Source organism: Miniopterus schreibersii (genome assembly GCF_964146895.1).
Source record: "Miniopterus schreibersii genome assembly, chromosome: 13".
Taxonomy (NCBI): domain Eukaryota; kingdom Metazoa; phylum Chordata; class Mammalia; order Chiroptera; family Miniopteridae; genus Miniopterus; species Miniopterus schreibersii.
The window spans coordinates 10,052,590-10,075,336 of record NC_138113.1 but is presented as its reverse complement, the minus strand read 5'-3'; the positions used below and the strand labels follow the sequence as shown (position 1 = coordinate 10,075,336).

General features: G+C 40.8%; 2 protein-coding genes across 8 annotated transcripts in view; one reads left to right on the top strand and one right to left on the bottom strand.

Moving 5' to 3' along the window:
• The first annotated feature begins 117 nt into the window (after positions 1 to 117).
• On the top strand, positions 118 to 6,115 carry PTRHD1 (peptidyl-tRNA hydrolase domain containing 1). Its single transcript, XM_081157039.1, has 3 exons — positions 118 to 449; positions 2,427 to 2,558; positions 5,434 to 6,115. The coding sequence occupies exons 1-3, from the start codon at positions 411 to 413 to the stop codon at positions 5,551 to 5,553; spliced, it is 291 nt and encodes a 96-aa protein (XP_081013165.1). The 5' UTR covers positions 118 to 410; the 3' UTR covers positions 5,554 to 6,115.
• A 2,891-nt stretch (positions 6,116 to 9,006) lies between these two features.
• NCOA1 (nuclear receptor coactivator 1) overlaps positions 9,007 to 22,747 on the bottom strand; it is a 144,379-nt gene continuing 130,638 nt past the window's right edge. For 4 of the 7 annotated variants that reach the window (XM_081157033.1, XM_081157030.1, XM_081157031.1 and 1 more), the window contains 3 exons: positions 19,346 to 19,529; positions 15,109 to 15,198; positions 9,007 to 11,357 (listed from right to left, as the gene is read on the bottom strand). In XM_081157033.1, coding sequence (XP_081013159.1) covers positions 11,187 to 11,357; positions 15,109 to 15,198; positions 19,346 to 19,529 — 445 coding nt within the window. In that variant the 3' untranslated portion in view covers positions 9,007 to 11,186. Of the gene's footprint in view, positions 11,358 to 11,442; positions 11,500 to 15,108; positions 15,199 to 19,345; positions 19,530 to 22,747 lie in introns of all 7 variants that reach the window. The other 3 variants (XM_081157035.1, XM_081157036.1, XM_081157034.1) reach the window with 3 other exon arrangements.

The window sequence follows — 22,747 nt, the reverse complement described above, 5'->3', positions numbered from 1 at the left end:
CGCCGAGACCGGAAGTGGGTGTGGCCTTGAGTCCGCGGGCCCACCGTCGTGGCTGGGGACTGGCGTTGCGGGAGGGGTCTTTAGCATCTAAGTGTTGGAAACGGTTCTGAGGTGATTTGAGCTACTACTCAGGGAGCCTTCCCTTAGCGGGGGAGGGCCTGACTGTGAAGAGTGGACGTCGGGCCCGTTCTTGGTGCTTCTCGCACCCGCCCTGTCTTACCTGCGGCCCTCTTGTAGACACCTGTGCGGGAGGCGGCTGGCGGACCGGGACTCGCCCGCCTGGGCACCGGGCGGGCTTTCAGCGCCGCCGCCCGGGAACTTGTTCCGCTCCCTTCCCGCGAAACCGATCCAGGATACGGGCGCCGGGTTCCTTATTGCGCGTGCAGTCGAGCTGAAGCGTTTACCGGGGCATGACGCCACATTGCTTGAAAATAAATGTGAACCCTAGTGTAAGCTGAACCTAGCAGCACAAACACCAGGGGTGTAAAGTAGCGGTGAGGTCCTTTTTGCAGGTGGCCAAACAGATCTTACCTTTACCCTTTGTAATTTCAGCTCTAGAAATGTATCCCAAGAAGGTAATTAGATGCACCCAAAGAGCATTTTACAAGGATATTCATAGGAGCACTTTATAATGGTAAAAAATGTGGAAATCACTCAATTCCCAATACTAGGGATTGGTTAATTTTTGTCCTCAATGGATTATGAAACTAGTGTAAATCATGTTATTAGTGCATATTTAGTTGGAAGAGCGTTCATGATGTGATGCTAACTATATTCTACATACAAGATGATCCATATTTTAAAAGGAAATACATCTCAATACTAAGCAATGAGTGGTGGGATTTTATTTCCCAGTACTTCTTTTTCGTTTTCTACATTAAGCACATATTTTATAATGAGAAGAACTGCTTTTATTTTAAAGCTGTTTTCCCTCATAAAATGTATTTGTTTTAATAAATAAGCAAACCAGAACCCTGGGGTGGAGGGGTAGGGTAAGTCCTTCATGGCTAGGTGGAAAAAACAGGTTATTTTTGCAAGAGAAAAATTGCTGTTGGGTAGTGAAACATCAAACAGTAACCTGTAGTATAATGTCTTGAGAATTTATAGGCAAGCAGAAAAGAAGCAGATAGCTTTTCATTAAGATTCTTTTTATAGGATAAGGGCCTCAAGAAACCCCTGGTTCAGACATCCCCCTCTCCCTGTCTTTCAGGCAGATAATATATTTACTTTTTTCTAAGATGAGAAAAAAGCCCACAGATTATCCCCTGAGTTTAAAAGACATCTCATGGTTCCTAGTTGTTAGCCATGACTCAAGAAAGGAACTTTGGAGTCACCAGTGATTAAATTAAGGTACTACTGTAGGTATAAAGACTAGTAAAAATATAATGCCAAGGTTACTGTGTGCCAGGCACAGGTCTGTGCCTAATTTCATTGAATCCTGAATACTACTAGGAAGCATTATCATCCGTTTTATGCAGGGGAAACAAAGGCCCAGCTAAGTCAGTAATTTATGAACAATCACCGAATCAGTAAGGGGTAGGGCAAGGGTTTGGACTCACTCTACTTGCACAATGCTGCTGCCTGTTGCTGCAGAAGTAAGTGTGTGTGTGTCGAGGGGGTGGGGGGGTGAGGGGGTGTGGGGGTGCAGACCATGAGTTCTGGAGCTGGGCTCTCCTTGAAGGACTCAATAGATTATTGCTCAATCCCTGCATCCTCTAATTTGACAAAACAAACCTGGAGTCGTCATTGCAGCTTCTGCCTTCACAGGGAAGAAATATCCTTATGCAACATTAATTTATTTTCCGAGTGGTAGTTTTAATACTTACTGTAATGGGGTTCAGCACTGGTGATAAGGATGGTGAGAAAAAATTTCCAAAGGATGTTAGAGAATAGTTTGCCCTCCCTTGTGTTAACTAGTGGGAACTATCCCAGAAGGAAAATCCCAGGTTTGGTAATCCTAGGTGGGGTAAGTTGAGCGGGGAGGAGGGAGGTGGAGACAGTATGATTTCAGAAATCCTTCCAGTAGTAGTCAACTCTTAAAGTCAGAACTGGCTGAAGGATTAGGGATAGCTATTTGGGCATCAGCCGTAAGAAAACTAGAAAATGTATAGAGCATAATTACTGACAATACATACAGCATTGCAAGAAGGAAGAGAAAAATCTCCATTTTATAAACATAAATATTAAGCCTCTCCCCTTCTCCCTCTCCCCCCCTAGCCCCCAGGCAGCTTATCTAAGGTCCTACAGAGAGTGAATGGGAAATGGAGCAGTGAAGCTGTTACTTCTGGAAGCTTGCTCTACAGCTCCTTTGGGAGAACTTGTTCCTCCACTTTCAGTTACAAGGAAACCGCCCCCCCCAATACTTTTTTCCCATTGACTTGACACTTCCTAAATGGGCTATTCGATCTGTGTTCTGCTTCTCGTAGGCCCCAGATGAGACCACGCTAAAGGAGTTGGCTGAGACACTGCGACAAAAGAGCATCGACCACATGCTATGGCAGGAGCAGCCAGAGAATGTCGCCACTTGCATTGCCCTCCGTCCCTACCCCAAGGAAGAAGTGAGTCAGTATTTGAAGAAGTTCCGATTGTTCAAATGACTGATGTTAGGACTTGCTTTAATATACTTGAGTGTCAGCTGGATCCAGAAACTGTATGCCATCTGTCCCTAAGCATCATGTACTCCTTCCAGTGGCAACTTGCTCTTCCCTTTAATTTACGACAATTTCTTGAGGGTCAGACACATGTTCACATTAAAATTGTTATTAGTAAGTACTTCCTCTTATTTTTAATTATTACTAAGTTCAGATGGAGAAAGTAGATGAGCAGCAGTATTGTTTATGGTCATTGCTCAAATAGAAGATTTGGTTAGACCCCTAACCAAAAAGGTCAAGGAAATGCCTTTCCATTTTTGTTAGGGATAACAGAGTTCATCTCATAACCCAGGTTTAAAACTTTGCCTCTGAATTTCTTATTCACATCCAGTTATTGTTGAATCTAAGATACCAACTTTAAGACACACCATTATTTTATGTGTTAAGAAAGATATACTGCCAGTTAAAGACATGCAATATAAGATGTATTTTAATTTTAAATGTTAAAATATACATATTTCTTAGATTTGATGAAATTTGTCAAATGCTACATCTATTTCCTTGTAGTTGCTGGTGCTACCACCCTGTATTAGGCTCTCACTTTGCTTGTCAGAGGGTCCCACAGGTCTGCTCACCTCTAATGGATCCTGGTTACAATCCAGCAAATGTTCTGCCACCAGGCTTATATAGGGTCACTGAGCACCCTGTTCAGTATAGGCTCCACCTTGCCCATGGAATAAAATCAGAACTCCTTAGCTTAGCCTTCTGGCCCTCCACATTTGTATTCCTACCTATCTTTTTAGGTGAGTCTTCTGTTCCTTTATCCAAACTTGATGTTGCTGCCCTCTAGCCTCTGGTCTGGGAGTTCAATGTTCAAACTCTTCCCCTCCCTTTCCTGCCTCTGGGCTTTAAACTATTTCTGACTCAAGTGCTATATCTTCACAAGTCTTACCCATCCAAAAATGATAGTTACCTTCTCTGTCTATAACACTATATAACATTTAAAGTATTTTTGCAAACATTTGGAAATATCTACTGAAATTGCTTGGCTATCTGTGAAGCAAAGTTTATAAAGGGTAATTTGTTCAACAGATATCTGCTGCATGTCTACTGTGGCAGGCTATACTAAGAGCTGAGGATATAAAGATAAAAGTTTTTACTCTCAGGTAGCTAACAATCTAGTGAGAAGACAGATGTAAAAACAATAAAGTACAAGGTAATACTTTTCTCCCCACATCCCCTAGATACCAAGACTACTGAGGTACTAGATATGATTTTTCTTTATAAGGATGGTCACTTGAAACTAGGAGAATGAATAGGGAGAATTAGTATAGTGCTGAGGGCAGAACCAACCCCAGGAAGTCAAGTGAACAGAGTTTTAAGAGGGAGAGAGTAATCAAGTGCAGCGTAGGTTTTCAGTAAATAAGAACCGAAAATATTTAGCAATTGGAAATCCATTGGTTAACTTGGTGAAAGCAGTTTAAATAGCACATGAGGGTGGGAATCAGACTGGAGTCTATAGAGACAATAAAGGAGAGAGAGGTAAGAGGTGGGGCCTGTTCTTTCAAGAAGCCTGAATGGGTGGAGAGGGTAATGATTGAATGGGGGTTGGAAAGGTGAATGCTGGGTCCCATAGAAGGAATTTTCTTAGATACTTGAGCAAGTTGACGGGTGAAGAGAAGGAGGGTAAGAAAAGAAACTGAAGTTAGTAAATAGAATAACTGATAAAAAGTCCAGAAAAAAAGTGGAATGAGGTGGGCCAAGGCCATAGGGAAGGAGTGGCCTTGAAGAGAGAGTGAAACCTTTTTTGAGATGGGAGGAAAGGAAGTAGGGAAAGGTATGGATGCACATAAGAGGAAGCAAGCTGAAGTTGACTGAACCTGTTGACTTAATCTTACTCTATGAAGTAGGAAGCATACCGCCTTTCGTACCACCGAGCAAACTTTCTGACACTGTGTTACATGGCGTAGCATAGTGGTTAAGAGTTCAGACTCTGGTTGGTGTCAAATGGCCCAAGTCCAAATACTGCCTCTCAGCCATTCAAGCTGTGTGAGCTTGGGCAAGGCACTGCACTTCCCTGAGCTCCAGTACCTTCATCTGTAAAACAGGGATTTACAGGGGTATGATGTGGACTAAATGTGTTAGTTGGTACAAATCCCTTAGGACAGTGCCTTGGCACTTGGTGCTAGAACCTAAGCATAAAAGTATATTTGAAGACACAGCCCTCAAAGAGCTGCCTTCAAAGAGCTTTTGGTCAAGTCAGCCAGTTGTCTGCTTCCTTTTCTGCTAAGGAGTGATGCCATCCAAGAATCCTCAAACACTCCCCGCTGTTTCCATTCAAGACAATTAGGAAAATGTTTCCAAATGACACTGCACCCAAGAATAATTTTTTTAAAAGAATTTTGAATTCTGCAGTAAGACATAATGACAAAGCCACAGAGAGACAAAGCTACACAACTGGAAATTAAGAGCTCAGGCAAATCCCTAGAGCAGAGATCTGAGCGCAAAAGCATAAATTGGGGAAAGGACAGGCACTCATGCTGACCCAGAGTGAGAGCAAGGTAGTAGCAGGGAAGTAGCAGATTTTCTTACTAGTATGGGCTAAGACCATTATCATTTGAACAAGATCAGTGTTTACCGAAGGGTGGTCCCTAAATCAGATCACATGAGTACTTGTTAGAAACACAGTACAAATTCTCCAGCCTTACCCTAGACCTGAATCAAAAACTCCGGTGTTACCTAGAAGCAGCCTCATCTCAGGAGGCAGCCAGCCTAAAAGGTGAAAAATAAATGTGTGTGATTTAGAGTCAACGCATTATGATAGTGTGTAATGTGCTTACAGGAAGGAGTCAAGATGGAGAGCAACAATCTGGCACTAAATACACTGTATCTGGCCTTGCGTACCAAGTTTACAAAAAACCCATATTCTTCAAAAGAACAAAATTGTGCTGCAAGCCCTTGAAGAGGTGATAAATCCATGACAAGAATCTCCTATGCTTTATAAGTTTCTTATATATAAAAATGTTTTAAAATGAGCAGTGTGTCCATACGTGCTAGTCAAGCCTGACAATTTTATGATGCAGGTGGTCTTGTGTCCAGTTTACACAAACTGGCTTTGACTTGCTCAAGGTCAAAGTCAGTGGCAGGACCAGGATTGAAAACCAGTTTTTTTGTCAGTCCGGCCTTCCCTTAACCTCTCATAGTGGGTTACCTATTCGGTTCCCAGCCATGTAGATGCTAGAGGGTGGTTGTGAGTGGTTCAAGCACTGGGAAGCTGTGCTTCCTGTTGTACGTTGGTTAATTGATGCTCTGGATTACAAGTCCTCCTGTGACTGTGAGTCATATGACTCAATACCCTAGGGCCCAATTATCACTGGATGAGCTGACAAAATTGAGTTTCTGAACTTGTAAAGCTGAGGATCAATGTCTAGGTCATTGCTTCTCAAGGAGCTGACAGAAAGCAGAGCGCTTGTCTAGAGGTGGTTGTTAAAAGCACATTTTAGTGCTGTTTAATCTATATACATCTTCCCCAGATTCTGAGACGCCATCCTTGGGGTGTGTGCCGCGCTTCCTGGTTGAGAATCTTGGCGACAGTGAACCACTGTTACTGATGAAAAGGGGTTAGTGCAGAAAAATGGCTGAGAACCACTGTCCTTGGCTGCCAATGCCTCACTAGTTTTAGCCATCCTCCGAGGTCAAGTTTAGCAAGAAGAGGGGACTCATCTAAGTGTGGGGACCAGTAAAGACTTCTTGGAAAGGGCACAAGAGTATTAGCCTCGCATACTGTCTGGCAGAGTGGAAAGAAAAGGATTCCTCAACTGACTCCACTGTTCCGAAAGCAGCAACTTCAGACAAGCATGTGTACTTCCCACACTGCCTAGCAACAGCTCATCAGAAGATGGAAGAAACACCAAACCTTGGTCTAAAGTTCGTGTTCTACTCAGTACCTTAGGGCCTCTGAGAGGAAAACCTGATAAAACAGATACTCCATTCTGTTCTGAGACAAATATAAATGATTAGACCAGAGCCCAAATCCAGTACAGGAGAAAAATTCTTTGTCTGCAGAAGGATCAAGAGCCAGAGAAAAGTGAAAGCTTCTATGATCTGATCTAAGAAACCAAATTTCCTGCCTCACAAAAGGGATCCTGTCAATCATTTTATATTTTATACCTGCCCCACAAGGAACCCATTTTCCAAAATACTTTTAAGCTAAGGAATGACACTGCAGCTTCATGGAGCCCCCTTTTCATTTCCTATTTAGATATGAAGGGACAGAATGCCTCTCCCAAAATTATAGGGGGACACCTTGCTGACCTCATGCCAAAGCTCACCCCCATCTAGGCCTCCAAAGGGCAGGCTCTGCCTGCCTCCAGGAGAAGGGGCCAGGTCCTCTCTCCTCAGTCCGTAAGTTCTCATTCCTTTTCGAGGCCTGTTTTTAAAAGTTATTTCACATAAGAAAATTGCCTAAGGCCACACAACGAGGCTCCGAATTCATACTACATAATAGTGTAGGATCATGAATCCAGAATTTAGAATTAGAAGACTTGGTTTCAAATCCCAATCCACTGACAGAAAGTATTTGTGTCATAACCTCTTAGAGTTTTTCTTTTTACAACAACTCTCTCAAAGGGCTGCAGAGGGCACATGAATGGACCTAAAAGCACCTTACAGATTGTTCCAGTACCAGTTTATTTTTCCTGAACGTTTTAAATACTGTCATCAACTACAATAGAGTACTGTGTAAAATATTCTAGAATACTGTTAAACTCTATAAAAGCCTGTACATCAGGCTGGATAGAGCTAGTAATGGAAGAGACCTCAGCTAGTGGCTGGCTGGCAGTTTCCAAGTGAATCCCAAAGACTATTTCATGTTCCTCCTTGAGCCCAAGGCTGATTTAACTCACTTCCCAGTCTACCAGCTAACATAATTCTAATAAAATGTTTATGAACACTCAGGAATATTAATTAACAATTTAAAAAACCAGCTCTCTGGGCTCCTTCCCGGGTCCAGGCCTTTGCCTGTGCTGTTCCTCAGGCTTCTCTTCACTGGCTTCCTCGCCCTGCAGACCTCCCTTCAAATGCCAGTCCTTCCTCAGAGAAGCCTTCCTGGGCTAGCTCTCCCTCACACCACTTAACCCAGTTCTGATTGTAACTATGTAAGTCCCCCGTGTGAATATAAGCTCTGGGAGGGGAGGGTCCATGTCCGTCTGGATCCTTCCATATCCCTACTTAACCTTGGAAAAGGACAATAACTGTACTAAATGAGTGAATGAGGCCTGAGCTTTGTGTTTCTTTAATCTTGTTAAGAGCTCTTGTGGCAATAAAAGTAAAATACATAAAGAAAACTAATTTAGCACTGGCAGAAAAAGTTCTGGATGGAGGAATGCTTCCTTTGGCAGTTTTCTCCAATCAAAGGAATTTATGGACTTAATTAACTCATCAAGATCTTTCTGAAATACAGGAATGGTCAGGGATCAAGCTTGCTCTGAACCATTCACTTTATTAAGTGGAGCTGCTCCTCTGGGAAGATCAGCTAGTCAGCAAGGAAATCAGCAGCTTCCTGTGTAAACAGACAGTTGTCCTTTCTTTTTCTTTCATTGTCAGGACCCAGAAGACAGTTTCTGGGTACAGAGCCTATCCTAGGCAAAACCATAAAGAAGATGAAGTTTCTCTGTATCAACCTCACTTTTTCCTCAATTGTTCTATTTGTTTTTCTAATTGGGCCTTCCCAACTACTTTAGGATAAATTTAAATCAATGTTTAGCCTCATCTAAGAGAAGTATCATTCTTACCTTATCCCAGGTATGGGGGAAAAAATTTTGTTCCCCATAAATATGACTTCAGACAACAGCTACCAAATCTGTATGTACTTATGTGTAGGAACATGTGCGGGATATACACCTTCCCATCCTCTACTATTACACTTGCTTACCCTCCTTACCCAGGCCCTACTTAGCCAAGTATTAGTGGATTTAAGCTGCCTGAAAAATACACAAGTAAGAAATAGGGCCTAATATAAAATGCACTGTCAGATTGAAGGAGCCTTCTCAAGTAAGATCCGACATCTGCATAATAAATGCTAGTATATAAAAGCCAGTAACAGGGAGAGAAATGGTATCTTGTGCCTCTGAAGTGCTGCCTGGACCAGATCTCCTGAGTAACAAACAGCGGGACCAGAGAGATTAATCATCAGACAAATGGTCAAAGTCAGAACTTCCTCAAGGCCCACTACCATGCCTTCACTTTGACCTCAAATTTCACTGAGCTGGTTCGTATTAGGGTGACTTCAAGGGTCTTTGGCTTCAGGAATCCTTTCTTTTATTACCCTTTAATTCCCCATTAGTCATTTTGTGCTTTCACAATCCCTGCAGGATGTAGGTTTCATTTTTTCCCTGTGAATGAAGAGGCAACCCATGAGGTTGTTAAACAAATTCTATTCAGTAGCTGGAAAAGTGCATTTCCTGTGGAATGACAGGAATTACATAGAAGCAAGCAATTTTATTTTCCTCAAATGTAGCAATAATTTCAATCTGTACATACATAAAACAAACAGTGCAATTATAAAACCTTGAAGGTGACATGCATATGTTAAGGTGCAGTTGGGATGAGGGAGGATGTTTAGCATCTCCGATTTTCCTTACCACTTTTTTTTCTAGTTCCTTATGCAAAAGCACTGAGTCAGGAAACTTCATCTGGAATGCTGAAGTTAAAGGTGAACTTCCTGAAGTCTGCAAGTCTAAATATCACAAACAGAACAGAAATGACATCCTAGAGCAGTTTGGTAGGGACTAGAGTAATATGGCTGGGCTTCCAAGCTGGGAATGAATGACATCGGGGATGCATTTTTCTGAAAAACTAAAAGAGATAATGTTTGTAACTGAGTGTCCTATTCCTCTTTCATTGTTGCTACCCATGTGAGCCCTTCCACCAATCTTTTGTTCCGGCATTATACTTTCTGAATAGATGCTGTTCAATGGAGTTATTTGTAACTAAGGGTGGTGAGATGCAGAAAGGAGGACCTGGGAAAATGGCTTCTTCCTTGATGTCTGAGTCCAAGCTCCTCTTCCATTGTGAGTTCTTATGGCCTTTTCTCTGCCACGGAAGCAGAGGTAGCTGGTGCGCAATGTCAGGTGTTGTCATCATTCACAGGCCCAGGAGTGCAGGTAAAGGCGAGTGATGGGGATCTACCTTTGCTTCTTCCACAATACCTTCCTCAAGCTTTCCTGGCCTTGCAGTGGAACTTCTAGAACTAGAAAGTCAGTTCACTGAGTCCTTGACTCAGAGGCCAGGATGAGACAAGATGTGGCAGAGTGACAAGACACAAAGGGAAAATATGGTACCAATTAGCCTCAGAGCAGAATAAATTTGTATTTGCACTGATGAAAATTCAAATTCCCAAAGTCAATCTAAAAAGAAGAAGATTTTCTTTGAATACTAATTTTTCTCTGTACAAGTAGCCTGTGCACTTCTGGTGACAATTCCTTACACTGCTCTCAAGGTAGATGGTCCCAGGGATACTCTAGGGCAGTGAGCTCTAGCGTGTCTGGAACGGCTCTTTCTGGCCGTTGGCATTTTGATTTGAATCCCAAAGTAAATCCATACATGGCATCACAGTTATTAAAATAATGAAATATTACTAGCCAGATGTAACTGCAATTCAATCAATGTTATATTTCACACACAAATATAGAAAAATCAAGAGTATGATAATAAAGCCATAAAATTAAACAGAAGGAAATTTCTACAAGAAATCAAATATATTTACAGTGAGATTTAAAGGGAAAAATAAGCTACTTGGATCATAAACTTAATTTTATTTTAAATAACTTTAGCTACTTCAGCTGTTAATACAATAAAAGCAGAAAGAACAGGCTGCCTTTTCCCAGATTTAACCAGAAAATTGTATCTACAATAATTGACAGAACTCACTTCTTGTCCTTCACCCATCTCATCAAAAATTATTGCATTCTCCCCAAACTGGTATTTTTTGGATTCCTCTGAAGACACTCGTTTCATCCTCACTCCTGGAGGCATCTTGGTTTAAATCCATCTTTTAAAAAAAGGAGAAGGGGTACAACGTGGAGGCAAAATATTCTCTTGAAGCCAACAGATAGAGTTGCTAGAAGAAGCTGATTGTACACACAAGCTGCCAGGGGCCGGGAAGGCTGCTGATGAGACACGCGATGGCCTTTGGTGGGCGGGCATGGGCCCTTCTTCCTGGCAGAGCTGGGGCTGGGCCAGCGGGGGCAGAGCTCTGTCTTCCCCTCACAACTTGTTGTTTTGGTTTTCCTCCAAAGGCCTTCATCCAGATAAGAAGCCAATGACTGATTACAAAAATAAGAATAATTAAATTTGGCTCAAGAAATAGATTGTCCAACTGTTCTGCCTTATTTTTCAATATCCAAGGCCTTTACAAAGAAACAAAAGCATCTCTCAATCTCCCAACAAAAGTGAACTCCTCTTTTTTTTTGCTCCAAATGCTACGACCTGAAGAATGGCTGCAGATTGAGATATCAAAAATCTCAGAAAAATATATAATATATTTGTATATCTCTGTATGTCTATTATTTAAATTTCACATTCCTTTAAAAGTGGTTATTCAGTCAGTAGCTGCTGAAGGAGGCTCTTCTGCTGGGCCTGGGGGGTCTGTGGTCCTGCCGTGGGTTTTTGAGTTCCCAGTGGACCAGGCTGGTTCAGGTAAGGGTCCCCGCCTACCAGATTCACTGTACACTGGACGTCAGCAAACACCTGAACCTGTTGCACCTGCTGGAACACAAATAAAAGATGTGTTTAGACAGAAGGGTCTGCCCCCCCGGCTTATGAGTGGGTACTACTTGAAGTGGAAACTCACTAGAGCATTCCTCTAGTCTGTAGTCACCACAGAGAAGAACTCTTCTGTCTTCTTGTCCTACAAAAAGAAAATCGCTGCACTCATTTTGCTCAGGGTTCTGGAAAGTTCACACTTTAAAAATAAAATAAAAATCGGAATGGTCAAGCCTCCTACAGGGTTGCCATCAATACCGAAAGTGAGCATTGTTGCTAATATTGCCAAGATTGGGAAAAGCCCAGTTTCAGAGACTGGGTATCCAGTGGTGGGTTAAAAAAAACACACATGTTATTTGGAAAACTGGTTTAAAAGCATTCTACGGATGACTTTAGTAGGATAAAAAAATTCTTTATGATGTTAGAAAATTAAGGATTTTAACCCAGTATTAGCAAAATAAAACCACCACAACTCAGTAACAGGACATCAGCATTAATGTCCTGAAGGTTTGCATAGTATCTAAATGTACTATTACATGGCTTCTTTATATATTGCCTTTAGAATTACAGCAAAATATTAGCAGAACAATTTTATATTTAACTTCTTTTTCCTGATAGACAATTCATTTAAACACATGAGTTAAAAATAACAGTAAACTAGCTGAGAACAGTGTGAATTTTCCCTTTAACTACTTTCAGTAATTATACAAGTATTCCTTTAAAATGTCTACAGTTGCATAGTTCTAGCATTTTCTATTGGGAAAACAAAACCAGAAGTTAGTCTTTACCAATCAGTATTATTAAAGTCATTTGTAGAACTGATAAAGGACAACATCCCACTGTGAATGTTCCAGACCAAGAATGGAGAGGCCTTCTCAGTTATCTAAGTACATGTAAGTGTCTGAAGCTTTTGGCAAACTTGTGTCTTGTGTTTTAATAGGTTCCTGAAGTATTTTAGAGTAGTGGTTGATGCATTTTTTTTTTTGGGGGGGGGGGGGGGCGTACATCACTAATTCATGCCAATTACACTCAGCTTTTCTGAAAATTTTTTTTATCCTAATTGAATAAAAGTTATTCTCCATTAACCTTCACTGGCCAAATGTGAAATGTCCCAACGATCCAACTGCTGTGTCAGTCTAGGTTCTGGTCCTCTAGATCCAGTGACGCCTCCAGTCTACTCTCCTTCCGCTAAAGCAGACATCCCTGAGCCTTTTGGTGCCTGATGAATTAACTCTCTACCTAGGTTAGCACCATTTCCCTCCTTAGCCTCCTCTTTCCCATTTCCCGAATTTTGTTTCTTGCCTCCACATGCTCCCATTGGTGGTTTTCTTCAGGGCTCTTTCTTGTGTATCTAAAATAGACCGCCTCTCTGGCTGCCTCTGTGCGCCCCCACCTTCGTTCTCTGTAACTCCTCACTCCTAGTGCCCTTCTAGAGCTCACCCTGGCCTGCCTCTCCCCCATGTCCACAGTCTCCCTACTGGCGCTCCTGCTTCTCTAGCCTGTGTTCTTCTCCTGCCCTCTCCTGCCTTGCCTCCCTCAGCCCCGGGCTCCAGAGACAGCCCCCGCCTCCTCTCCCTGCTCTTTCCCTCACCCTTTTCTGTCTCTGAGTTTCTGCCCAACTCACTCCCCAGCTTCTGTTTGGCAAAGACAAAGACACCAGAGCAAAGAGAGATCTGATGATGGGCTACAACAGAAAGAAGACTCTGCCCCTGAAACTTACAATAAGCACAAACTATAGGGTTTTTAGGCGCTGATTTTTTAAAAACAATTAACATATACTTTCATGTTTATATGTTTCAACTTATGAAATACTGGGGCAGAACATAAGATGTTTTTGTCCCCTAACACTTAAAAATATTTTTGATAAAGGCATGAAAAAACCAACTAGAAAGAAAATTGTTTCTTTAAAAAAATAATGCTTTTTAAAAAGATAGTCTATATTGAAATTTAAAAAAAATGGAAAAGAGTAAACCGAACTGTAACAAGTACACATCTCAGCCATTTTGAACCTGACAAGGAGGTCCCTCAGCCCAGGCCTCAAAGAACTTCTCACATCAATGCGGACTTCACAGCAGGCAGGCTTCAGGTTCCCCAGGTGAGGCGGTGGTGGGGGAGCCAAGTCCCAGCCGCTTAAGAGTTTCCAGAATAGCTTTTACTTCAAGTCAAATACTGTGCCAGGGCTCAGGAACTTTAAAACTTGACTTTCTGTTTTAATTAAACTGTTGAGCTGCCCAGTGTAAGTCTCTGTAGGTGTGAGACTTTAAAAAACTTCTAGTGAATGAAGACTTCAGCTTCCCCATCACAAAACCCCCTCTCTTCAGCCCCACAGGACTCAGGTCCTATTTCCTAATGCTCCAGCTATGGACACAGCCTCCTAACTGACCTTTCTCCTCCGGAGCTGCTGCCCAGGCCCCTCCTTTCCCCTCCCCGTCTTCCCTTTCAGGGGTGAGGTTTCTTCCGCAGGACTGTACCCAAATCCCTAAGTTTAGCATTCAAGGGCCCCTGGAAGTTTGCCCCAATCTATTTGACCAATTTTAGTTCCTATGAATTCTATCACAAACCCTCTACTTTCCTTCAGTGAATTTGGTTCCCCAGGGCTATTCCTGCTAAGATATTCCTGCTTCCCTGCCTCTGTGCCCTCCACTTCCAACCCGCCCCCCCCACTTCCAAGTTCACCCCCACCCCAGCCTCCACCAACCAATCAGAATACTTTTCTTCTTCACTTGGCCTTGCTAACTACCCTTCAAGGTCCAGCTCAGTCCCATCTCCTGTGGAAATGCTCTTCTAACCATCTCAGCAATTTCTTCTTCTTTTTTTTTTTAATGCTTATGGCTCTTGTTACTTATAACAATCTGAGTTTGCCTTGTTTGATTATGTGATCATTTATGTGCACATGTCTATGTGTTTTATCTTTCAACAGGCCCTAAGTGGTGTAGCAGAAAAAGCATGGACTTTGGCGCTAGAAAGACCTGGGTTTGAACCACAGCTCTGCCACTTTCTAGCTTTGTGAATTGTGCATATGGTCAAATCCCTTCAAGTTCTGTCTCTTCATCTGTGAAAAAAAGGAATACTACCTCCTTCCTAGGGTTATAGTAAGGCTTACATGAGATAAAGCACATTTCACAAATCTAACTTTGTTTCCTCACTTCTTCTCAGTTCACCAGAAGGGCAAACATGTCTCGTGTTTTTTTGTATCAGCACCTTAAGCATAATGCTGGTATTTAAAAAAAATTTAAAACTATTTATTAAGAGATTAAGACTAAACCAAGTTACTGTAGTGAATTAAAATGTCCAACATTTCTAAATTTAGGTCAATATTGAAAAGTGGCCACCCATGCTTTTTATAATGTTTTAAAGCAAACTTCTAATAAGAAGAGAGAGTACACAGCAGACATTTTGTTTTATTTGAATTTACTGAGATCTTATGAGGTATTTTGATTACACATGAATTTAAGCACTGTGTTTATTTACAAAATAGTAATTAGTAGCCACATTAAATTAAACCTTATGAAAGCTTATCTCATTTAACCCTCACAACAATCCTATAAGCAGGCATCTTGTTAGTTCTGTTGGTTAGACAGCAGCTTAGGAAGTTTCCTAACATGCCCAAGATGACACAGCTAAGAAGAGCAGGGCCAGGACTCACACCCAGGTCTGACTCCCAAGATCAGGCTCTTAACCACGATGCTGCACAAAGTTTCCTGGGTCTCTAGAGTGACTTTGATAGCACTGAACTTAGAATTTTCTTACTGACCTGGGTTCCGTCTGCTTCTGTTTTGAGAAGGTCAGTAGATGAAAGCTGGTTGCAGTAGAGGCCTGTGTGTCTCAGTGCTGAATCGTTTATCTATGAAAGATAAGTACAATACCAAATTACATGCTAGTTGTTTAAGCTGAAGTTCAAATTCTTCAATGAAAAACAATCTCACTGACAGAAAAGTAACAGAAGGACAGCAGAAATAAAAAGCGTAGCAAGTGACTAGGTTTAGAAGTCAGGACAGTGGTTCCCTTAGTAGGGATGGAGAGTGATGTGGAGGGAGTGTGAGGAGAACCTCTGGGTGCTGGTAACGTTGTTCTCTGGGTGGTAGTTATAAAGGTGTGCTCCGTTTGTGAAAATTTATCTAGTTGTATACTTTTTGAATATTTTTATATATGATACTTCAATAAAAAGTTAATTCACACACATACAAGTTAATTAGCAAACGACTTCCACTTCCAGTCAAGATTCAGTAACGGATCAGATTTACCCTCTGCCTGCATCAACTAAAAAATTGGACAACATATATAAAATGAAGGCACTCAACACATTGGACAAAGGCAATAAAAAAAAGTAATCCCTAAGAGTTGGGAAACAATTGAGGTGAGTCCTAAGATTACCCCAGCCTACTGCCTAGAGAGAATTTCCAGGGTGTAGCGTGGAGACAAGGAACCCAGGCAGAGCCTGGCAGGCTTCCTGAGTTGAGAAGATGCAGCTGGGAGTCTGAGATGGCCAAGGCAGCTGGAATTCTCAGGGCAGAATATCTAATGAGAGAAAGCTATCCAGAGAAAGTTCTGAAGATCTGTAGATTTCCTCGAGTCTACAGCTTAGTACTGATCAGCTAATTGATGTCAGGGAACTACCCTAAGCAGAAAAAAAATTCACCTGAGAAGATTTACATGGAATAATTCCCCAAAATCACAAAGAGCTTGGAATAGGTCTTGATCCCACCAGCCAGAGTGGAAAACATCATAATTCATATAGTATCAAGGAGCATACGAGAAAGGTTTTGCCTCAGTAGTAGGGTACAATTAGCCCTCTACTACTTATAGCTCTGGTCCCACTAAAGAAAAAGGCAAGATCTGAAAGGATCAAACTGTTTTTGAGTAACTTAACCACTTCCCCAAACAAAGCTCAAGAATATTTATAGGAATATCAACAAGGTAAAATTCATGTATATAGCATTCAATAAAAAATTATCAGGCATGCAAAGTAGCAGAAAAATATGACCTATAATGAAAAGAAAAGTCAATCAACTGAAACCCTGAAATGATGCAGAGGATAGAAGTGATAGTTAAGAATATTAAGACAGTTATTATAATAACCATATTACATATGTTCAAAAAGAGAGAGGAAAGACTGGACATGTTAGAGATATGGAAGATATAAAAAAGGTCCAAACTGAACTTCTAGAGATGAAAATAGCAATGTCTCAGATGAAGAATACATTGGATAAAATTAACAGGTCAGACTGCAAAATAAAAGATCAGTGAATCTGAAGCTATAGCAATAGAAACTATCCAAACCCTCAAACCCAGAGAATCGGTGAGCTGTGGGACAACTCGAAGAGGCCTACTATATGTGTAATTGGAGTCTCTGAAGGAGGGGTGGGGGCTGGTGACAGGAAAAATGTTTGGAGAAATAATGGCCTATATTTTTCCAAATTTGATGAAAATTACACATCCATAAATCAAGAAGCTCACTGAAGCCCAACCAAGCACAAGAACCATGAACAAAATCACATTAAAGCATATCATAATCAAATTGCTTAAAACCAGACATAAAGTGAATAATCTTAGCAGCAGCCAGAAGGGGGAAAATCAATGTATTGAGGAACAGAGATTAAATGATAGAAGATAATCATCAGAAATACCACAGTGAGTGGAGCAACATCTTTTTTTTTTTTTTTAATATATCTTTATTGATTTCAGAGAGAGGGAAGGAGAGGGGGAGAGAGAGAGAGGGAAATAGAAACATCAATGATGAGAGAGTCATTGATCGGCTGCAGCCCACAACCCGGGCATGTGCCCTGACCGGGAATCGAACCCGGATCGCCTAGATGCTCAACCACTGAGCCACACCCGGCCAGGAACTTCTTTACAGTACTAAAAGCTAAAACTGCCAAACTAGAATTCAGGGAAAAGAATTGTCAAAGGTGAAGGTGAAACAAAAACTTTTCACACATACAAAAGCTGAAAGAATTCATCGCCTGCAGACCTACACTATAAAAACTGTTAAATAAAGACCTTCAGGCAGAAGGAAAATTATACCAGATGAAAATTTGGATCTACACAAAGTAATGAAGAACACTGGAAGAGGCTACATGGGTAAATACAAAAGACTTCTTATTTAAATTTTTAGAAAATATAATTGTTTAAAGTAAAAGTACTAACAGTATTTTGTGGGGTATGTAGACATAATATGTATGGCAACAATAACATAAGAGCGGAGAAATGGAAATAAACTGTTGTGACATTCTTATATTATACATGAGGTGATGCAGTATCACTTGAGGGCAGATGATGATAAGGTAAAGATGAATACTATAAACTCTAAAGCAACCAATAAAATTATAACACACACACACACACACACAGCCAACAAAGGAGATAAAATGAATTTAAATATTTAATTAAAAAAACTTTAAAAAATATCTCTTTATTGATTTCAGAGAGAGGAAAGGAGAGGGAGGGAGAGAGACAGAAACATCGATGAGTCATTGATCGGCTGCACCCCGCACGCCCCCGACTGGGGATTGAACCCGCAACCAGGGCATGTGCCGTGACCAGGAATCGAACCCCAATCACCTGGATCCTAGGTCGATGCTCAACTGCTGAGCAACGCCCAGCCAGGCTTTTTTTTAATTTTTTAAATAATCAATTAAAATTTTAAAAAGGCAAGAGATGGAACAAGAATAAAGATGAGGCATTTAAATCCAACCATATCAATAATCGCATTAAAGGCAAATGGATACCACCCCAATGAAAAGGCAGAGAATGTCAAATTGAATAAAAAAGCAAGACCCACTATCTAAAAAATACACTTTAAATGTGTACTCTTTAACCTAATTCATTATATTTTTTTATTATTTTGTTTTATCTACTGTAGATAGTGAATAACTCTAATAACTGAACAAAAACACGGTAACAGGACAAGAAACAATCCTACTTAGTTTTTTTATTTTGCTATAAGCTATGGAACACTAAGTTATCAGTTTTTTTCCCTGTTAACCTCCTTAGTCTTACCATAATACCTGGGGAGTAGGGATTTAAAAAAATTAATATCAGAAAGGAATTCTATAGAAAAGGTAATCAGTGTTTACATGGTTTCAAGATTTGTTGTAAATAATGGCTACATGGTCCTTGTCTAGTCACCACAATCTGTCTACTTTGTGGTTGCTGATCATGAGAATAATAACTAGAGGGAGTTACCCCAATGATCATCTTAAATATCACTTTGAATTTAGTCATTCTCTCTTTAAAACTCTTCAGGAGGCTCCAGGATAAACTCTAAACATTTAAATGGCCTGCAACAGCTCTAAAAAGCTTACCACGTTAATTCTGCTCTAAATATAATATAAACATCCCTTTAACATTCATTAGGCTTCTCAACTTCTATTCCTGCCTAGATCATGCTGTGATAACCAGACTTGAATGCTCTTTGCTATTCTCTTTCCTTAGACAAATCTTCCACGAAGCCTTTCCTAATCAGGACCTTTTTTCTTTACACACTCAGTAGTTAATTATCTATAACCTCTCATCTGACATAATATGTATGGTCCTGTGGGGGTGGGGGCTTCATCTCTTACACAGCTGTTTTGTCCTATTATTCAACTGATCCTTTGTTCATATTGTTTCTCTCTAGCTTGCTAATATTATCTCCTACAGAGCTATCTTTGTACATAGCAAGTACCAAATAAATGTTAAACTTAAAGGGGAAAATGAAGAAAATGTGTTCAGAATATAAAGGGGTATCTAAACCTATGTATTATATGTATCATTTTATAATAAATCTAAAACACTAAACTTTCCGGAGATTAAAATCTCATAAGGTCTGTCAAAATCTCCACTGTATATCTTAAGGAATAGTTATTATTGAAAGATACTGGGAAAGAATCAAGAAGTGTGGTTATTTTTGATGAGTAACTGTGAACACACCTGGCTTTCCTTAGAATAATAACTTGTGATGTGGTACGGTGTGGTGTGTGTGTAGCAAGTGTACCAGTTGTGCCACTTACCTGCTCAGGGCACACAGTGTTCATTCCTGGCATCTGCAAAGAGCTCATCTGCATCTGGCCCATCATTGGGTTCATGTTCTGAACGTTTGTGTTTCCACTTGCCATGGACACGGTGATGCTCATGTTGTTGTATACTCCTGGCTGGGCAGGCGTGGGCTGGTTCTGGACAGCTTGACTGAATACACTGTTAACTCAAAAACAATCCTGATTACATTCACTGATCATGAACACGGGGACAATGTGACTGGACTCTGTTTCTTAATGACTAGATAGAAATCCAAAGAAAATACTGTACATTCTTAAGTTATACATAGGCTTTATCTTACTATGATATGTAAGGATTGAGTATAATTCAGATGCATTTTGAACTTTGCCCAAGGGGTTTAATAACTAAAAAGAGCTCATTTTCAGTTACAATCATCTGGCCTAGTATCAGAGTTGATAAGCTCCAATTATCTGAGTAATTACGAAAGGAAGTTTTCCACATAAGTACATCTTCCAGGTAAGTGAATTTACCCACTTAACCATCAAAATCGTCCTAAGATCACAAATGTTAAACCAGTTTCTATTAGTAGGTAGAATAGTATGGGATGAACTGCAAGTAAATAGAATTTGAAACTTTATATGCGAACCTCCCCAAAATTCTATGGGCTACAGATATATACATCTAAAGGAAAATGTATGAATTGTGTCTTTTGTAACTTCTGCAAAACAACAAATGTTTTGTGATTATCTATCCATTTTTAAACAATAAGCTGCTGGTAAAATGCTACCTGGTTTAATGCTAATTGTGGAGAATTTAATTAAAAAAATTATTTACTCCATCAATTATTTACCTGGTAGGATCAGCAGGGGATATTTCCCCCAATGGCTTATCTAGTCCTTGCTAGCTTTTGGGAGGTAAGCAGGATAGCTTCTGGCAGATAAGGTAATCATACTGACATTAACAGGCTGAGAAACAGCCTATTCATCATATCTGAAGAAAAGTAGCAAATATTCCCCAAGTAATTATAAAACACAAATGCTCAAAGAAAATTATTTGCCTAGGAAATGGTCAGTAATGCATCTGTAAACCATTAATGTCTGCACAGTGTGTATGCTTGTGAGGCAGTGTCCCCATAACTAATGGAGAGGAAAAACCCTTTAGTCTACTGCCCACTTTACAGTGAGAACATTTCTGCCTTAGACAATGCTCATTTGTCAACTGACAGATCAATCACCACTGTGAAGGCTCAGGGCTTATGTAAGTTAATGCATGCAGAATTTTCAAGGACTGCGATGATGTCATACTTAGTGGAGAAAGCTTAGGATTTAATTTCTTGTCAAATTTATATTTGGGACTATATATTAAGTTCTTTCAAACTGCTCATGCCAATAGTTCCATTTTAGTTTCTCCCATCATGGGAAGAAGATCATCCCCTTCTGTGGCATCAGTCACTGTTCTAGGTTCTAGAAAGGACTGTGGGGTTCACTGGCACATTAGGCCCAATGCCTGAAGGACCCTCCCTCTGCTTTCCCGGTCAGCCCATGGCAGTCATCACCGTTCCCTTAAGCTAGCACCAGGTATTTGGTACCCCTAAATCATGGGGGGGAAAGGGGAAAATTTAGACTTTGACCTAAAGTGGGTTGCACAGACATGACAGGTAACTAACAAACTGGGGGGAGTTCCTGGTCAAATAAGTCTGAGAAACAAAGGGTTAAACAACAGACCTTAGCTTTTAAAATGCTAATAAGCACTAGGACTCGCCCTTTAGACTAGTGTTACAAAGAAAGCTGCCCAGATCCAGGACAAACAGATTTGGTTTAACCCCTTATTTCTCTTGCCGCCAGAGAGATCATGAAAAAGAATCACATTATATCACATTATACTGTCTCTGAACACATCATTCTACTTAACGATTCTGTGTTTTATGTTTTACTTCTCTTCACCCTACTCCTGTCACCAGCTAGACTCTTGGTAACTTGACAGCAGGGGCTATTTCCCGTTCCCTGTGATATCTTGCACTGTGCAACAGAGACAGTGAGTGGTCACAAAATACATGCTGCCTGTGCTGACTAATAAGCATCTACACATGAACCAAATAAGCAAGTGTGAATTTTTGAAGGGTTGGTGGTAATCATTTTCTTTCTCAAATGACTTGGAAAAGTCAAAGTTCACAGAAACTGATAACATACAACAAAACTTGAGTCCATATTTGAATGGGAATCCAAGAAGTGACTTAGGTTGGAATAGGAAATCTGCACTCATTTGTTGAAGAGATGAATACTAAGTGCTTACCTGTTCTAAAGGATGGACATACAGAAGTAAACAAAAGCAAAGTCCTTGCTCTTATGAAGCTTCTATTTTAGTTGGAGAGACAGATCATAAATAGACTAACACAATCTGTCAGGTGTTAAGCAATGAAGGGAAAGGAGGGAGCAGGGGTGGGAAATGGTGTTTCAGAAATCATGGTCAGGGAAGTTTGCTATGGTGACATTCAATATCTATGTTTAACAAGGTGACATTAAGTGGACCTGAGAGCAAACCATGACTACCGAGAGAACATTCCAGCAGAGGGGTTTAAAAATGAAAAGGTCCAGAGTTTGCACTGTACTGGGCACATCTGAGGAACAGAAGAATAAACAGAAGGCATGATATCATGGTAGGGTGAGTGAGGAGAATCGCAGATGCTAGAGAAGTACCCAGGAGCAAGATTAATGGGCTGTATATCCCATACTGTATGTTGAGTAAGCTGCAGAGCTTTTAGTAAAGGATCGACTGACACACTGCCTCGTGTTTTAAAAGCATCACTCTGGCTGAAGATTGCTATAGTGGGGCAAGGGTGGACGTATGGAGACAGGAGGCTACTGCAATGGTCCAGGAAAAAGACGATGGCGACTTCCACCAAAGTGTACAAGTGGGACAGGTAACAAGTGAGAGCTGCTAAGAAGCTGACATGATTTGCTGATGGAATGTTTTGATACGGAATATAAGAAAAAGAGAAAAGGTGTTCTTGTGAATAACTGGAAAAATAGAGTTGTTTACTGAGATGGGGAAAAGTAGGAGAGGAGCATGTTTTGGGGAGAATGTCCTTAGTTTTCATCACGTTGTTCAAGATGCCTATGGGACCTCTATGTGGAGATGTCGATTCAGGCAGCTGCAGTTGTATATACAGTACGGTGTTCAGGGGAGAAGATGGGGCTGGAGATCTGTACTTGGGACTCATAGCACAGAGGTAGGTGTACTGCTGGAGATCTGTACTTGGGACTCATAGCACAGAGGTAGGTGTACTGCAATAAGATTGGATGATATAACCAAGGGAGGAGCTATGGGAAAGAGGTCCCAGGAGGAGCTCTGAGGACCTCAAGTGGAGGTCAGGGAGATGAGGAAACTGAGCGAACAGGAGAGTCACATTTCTCAAG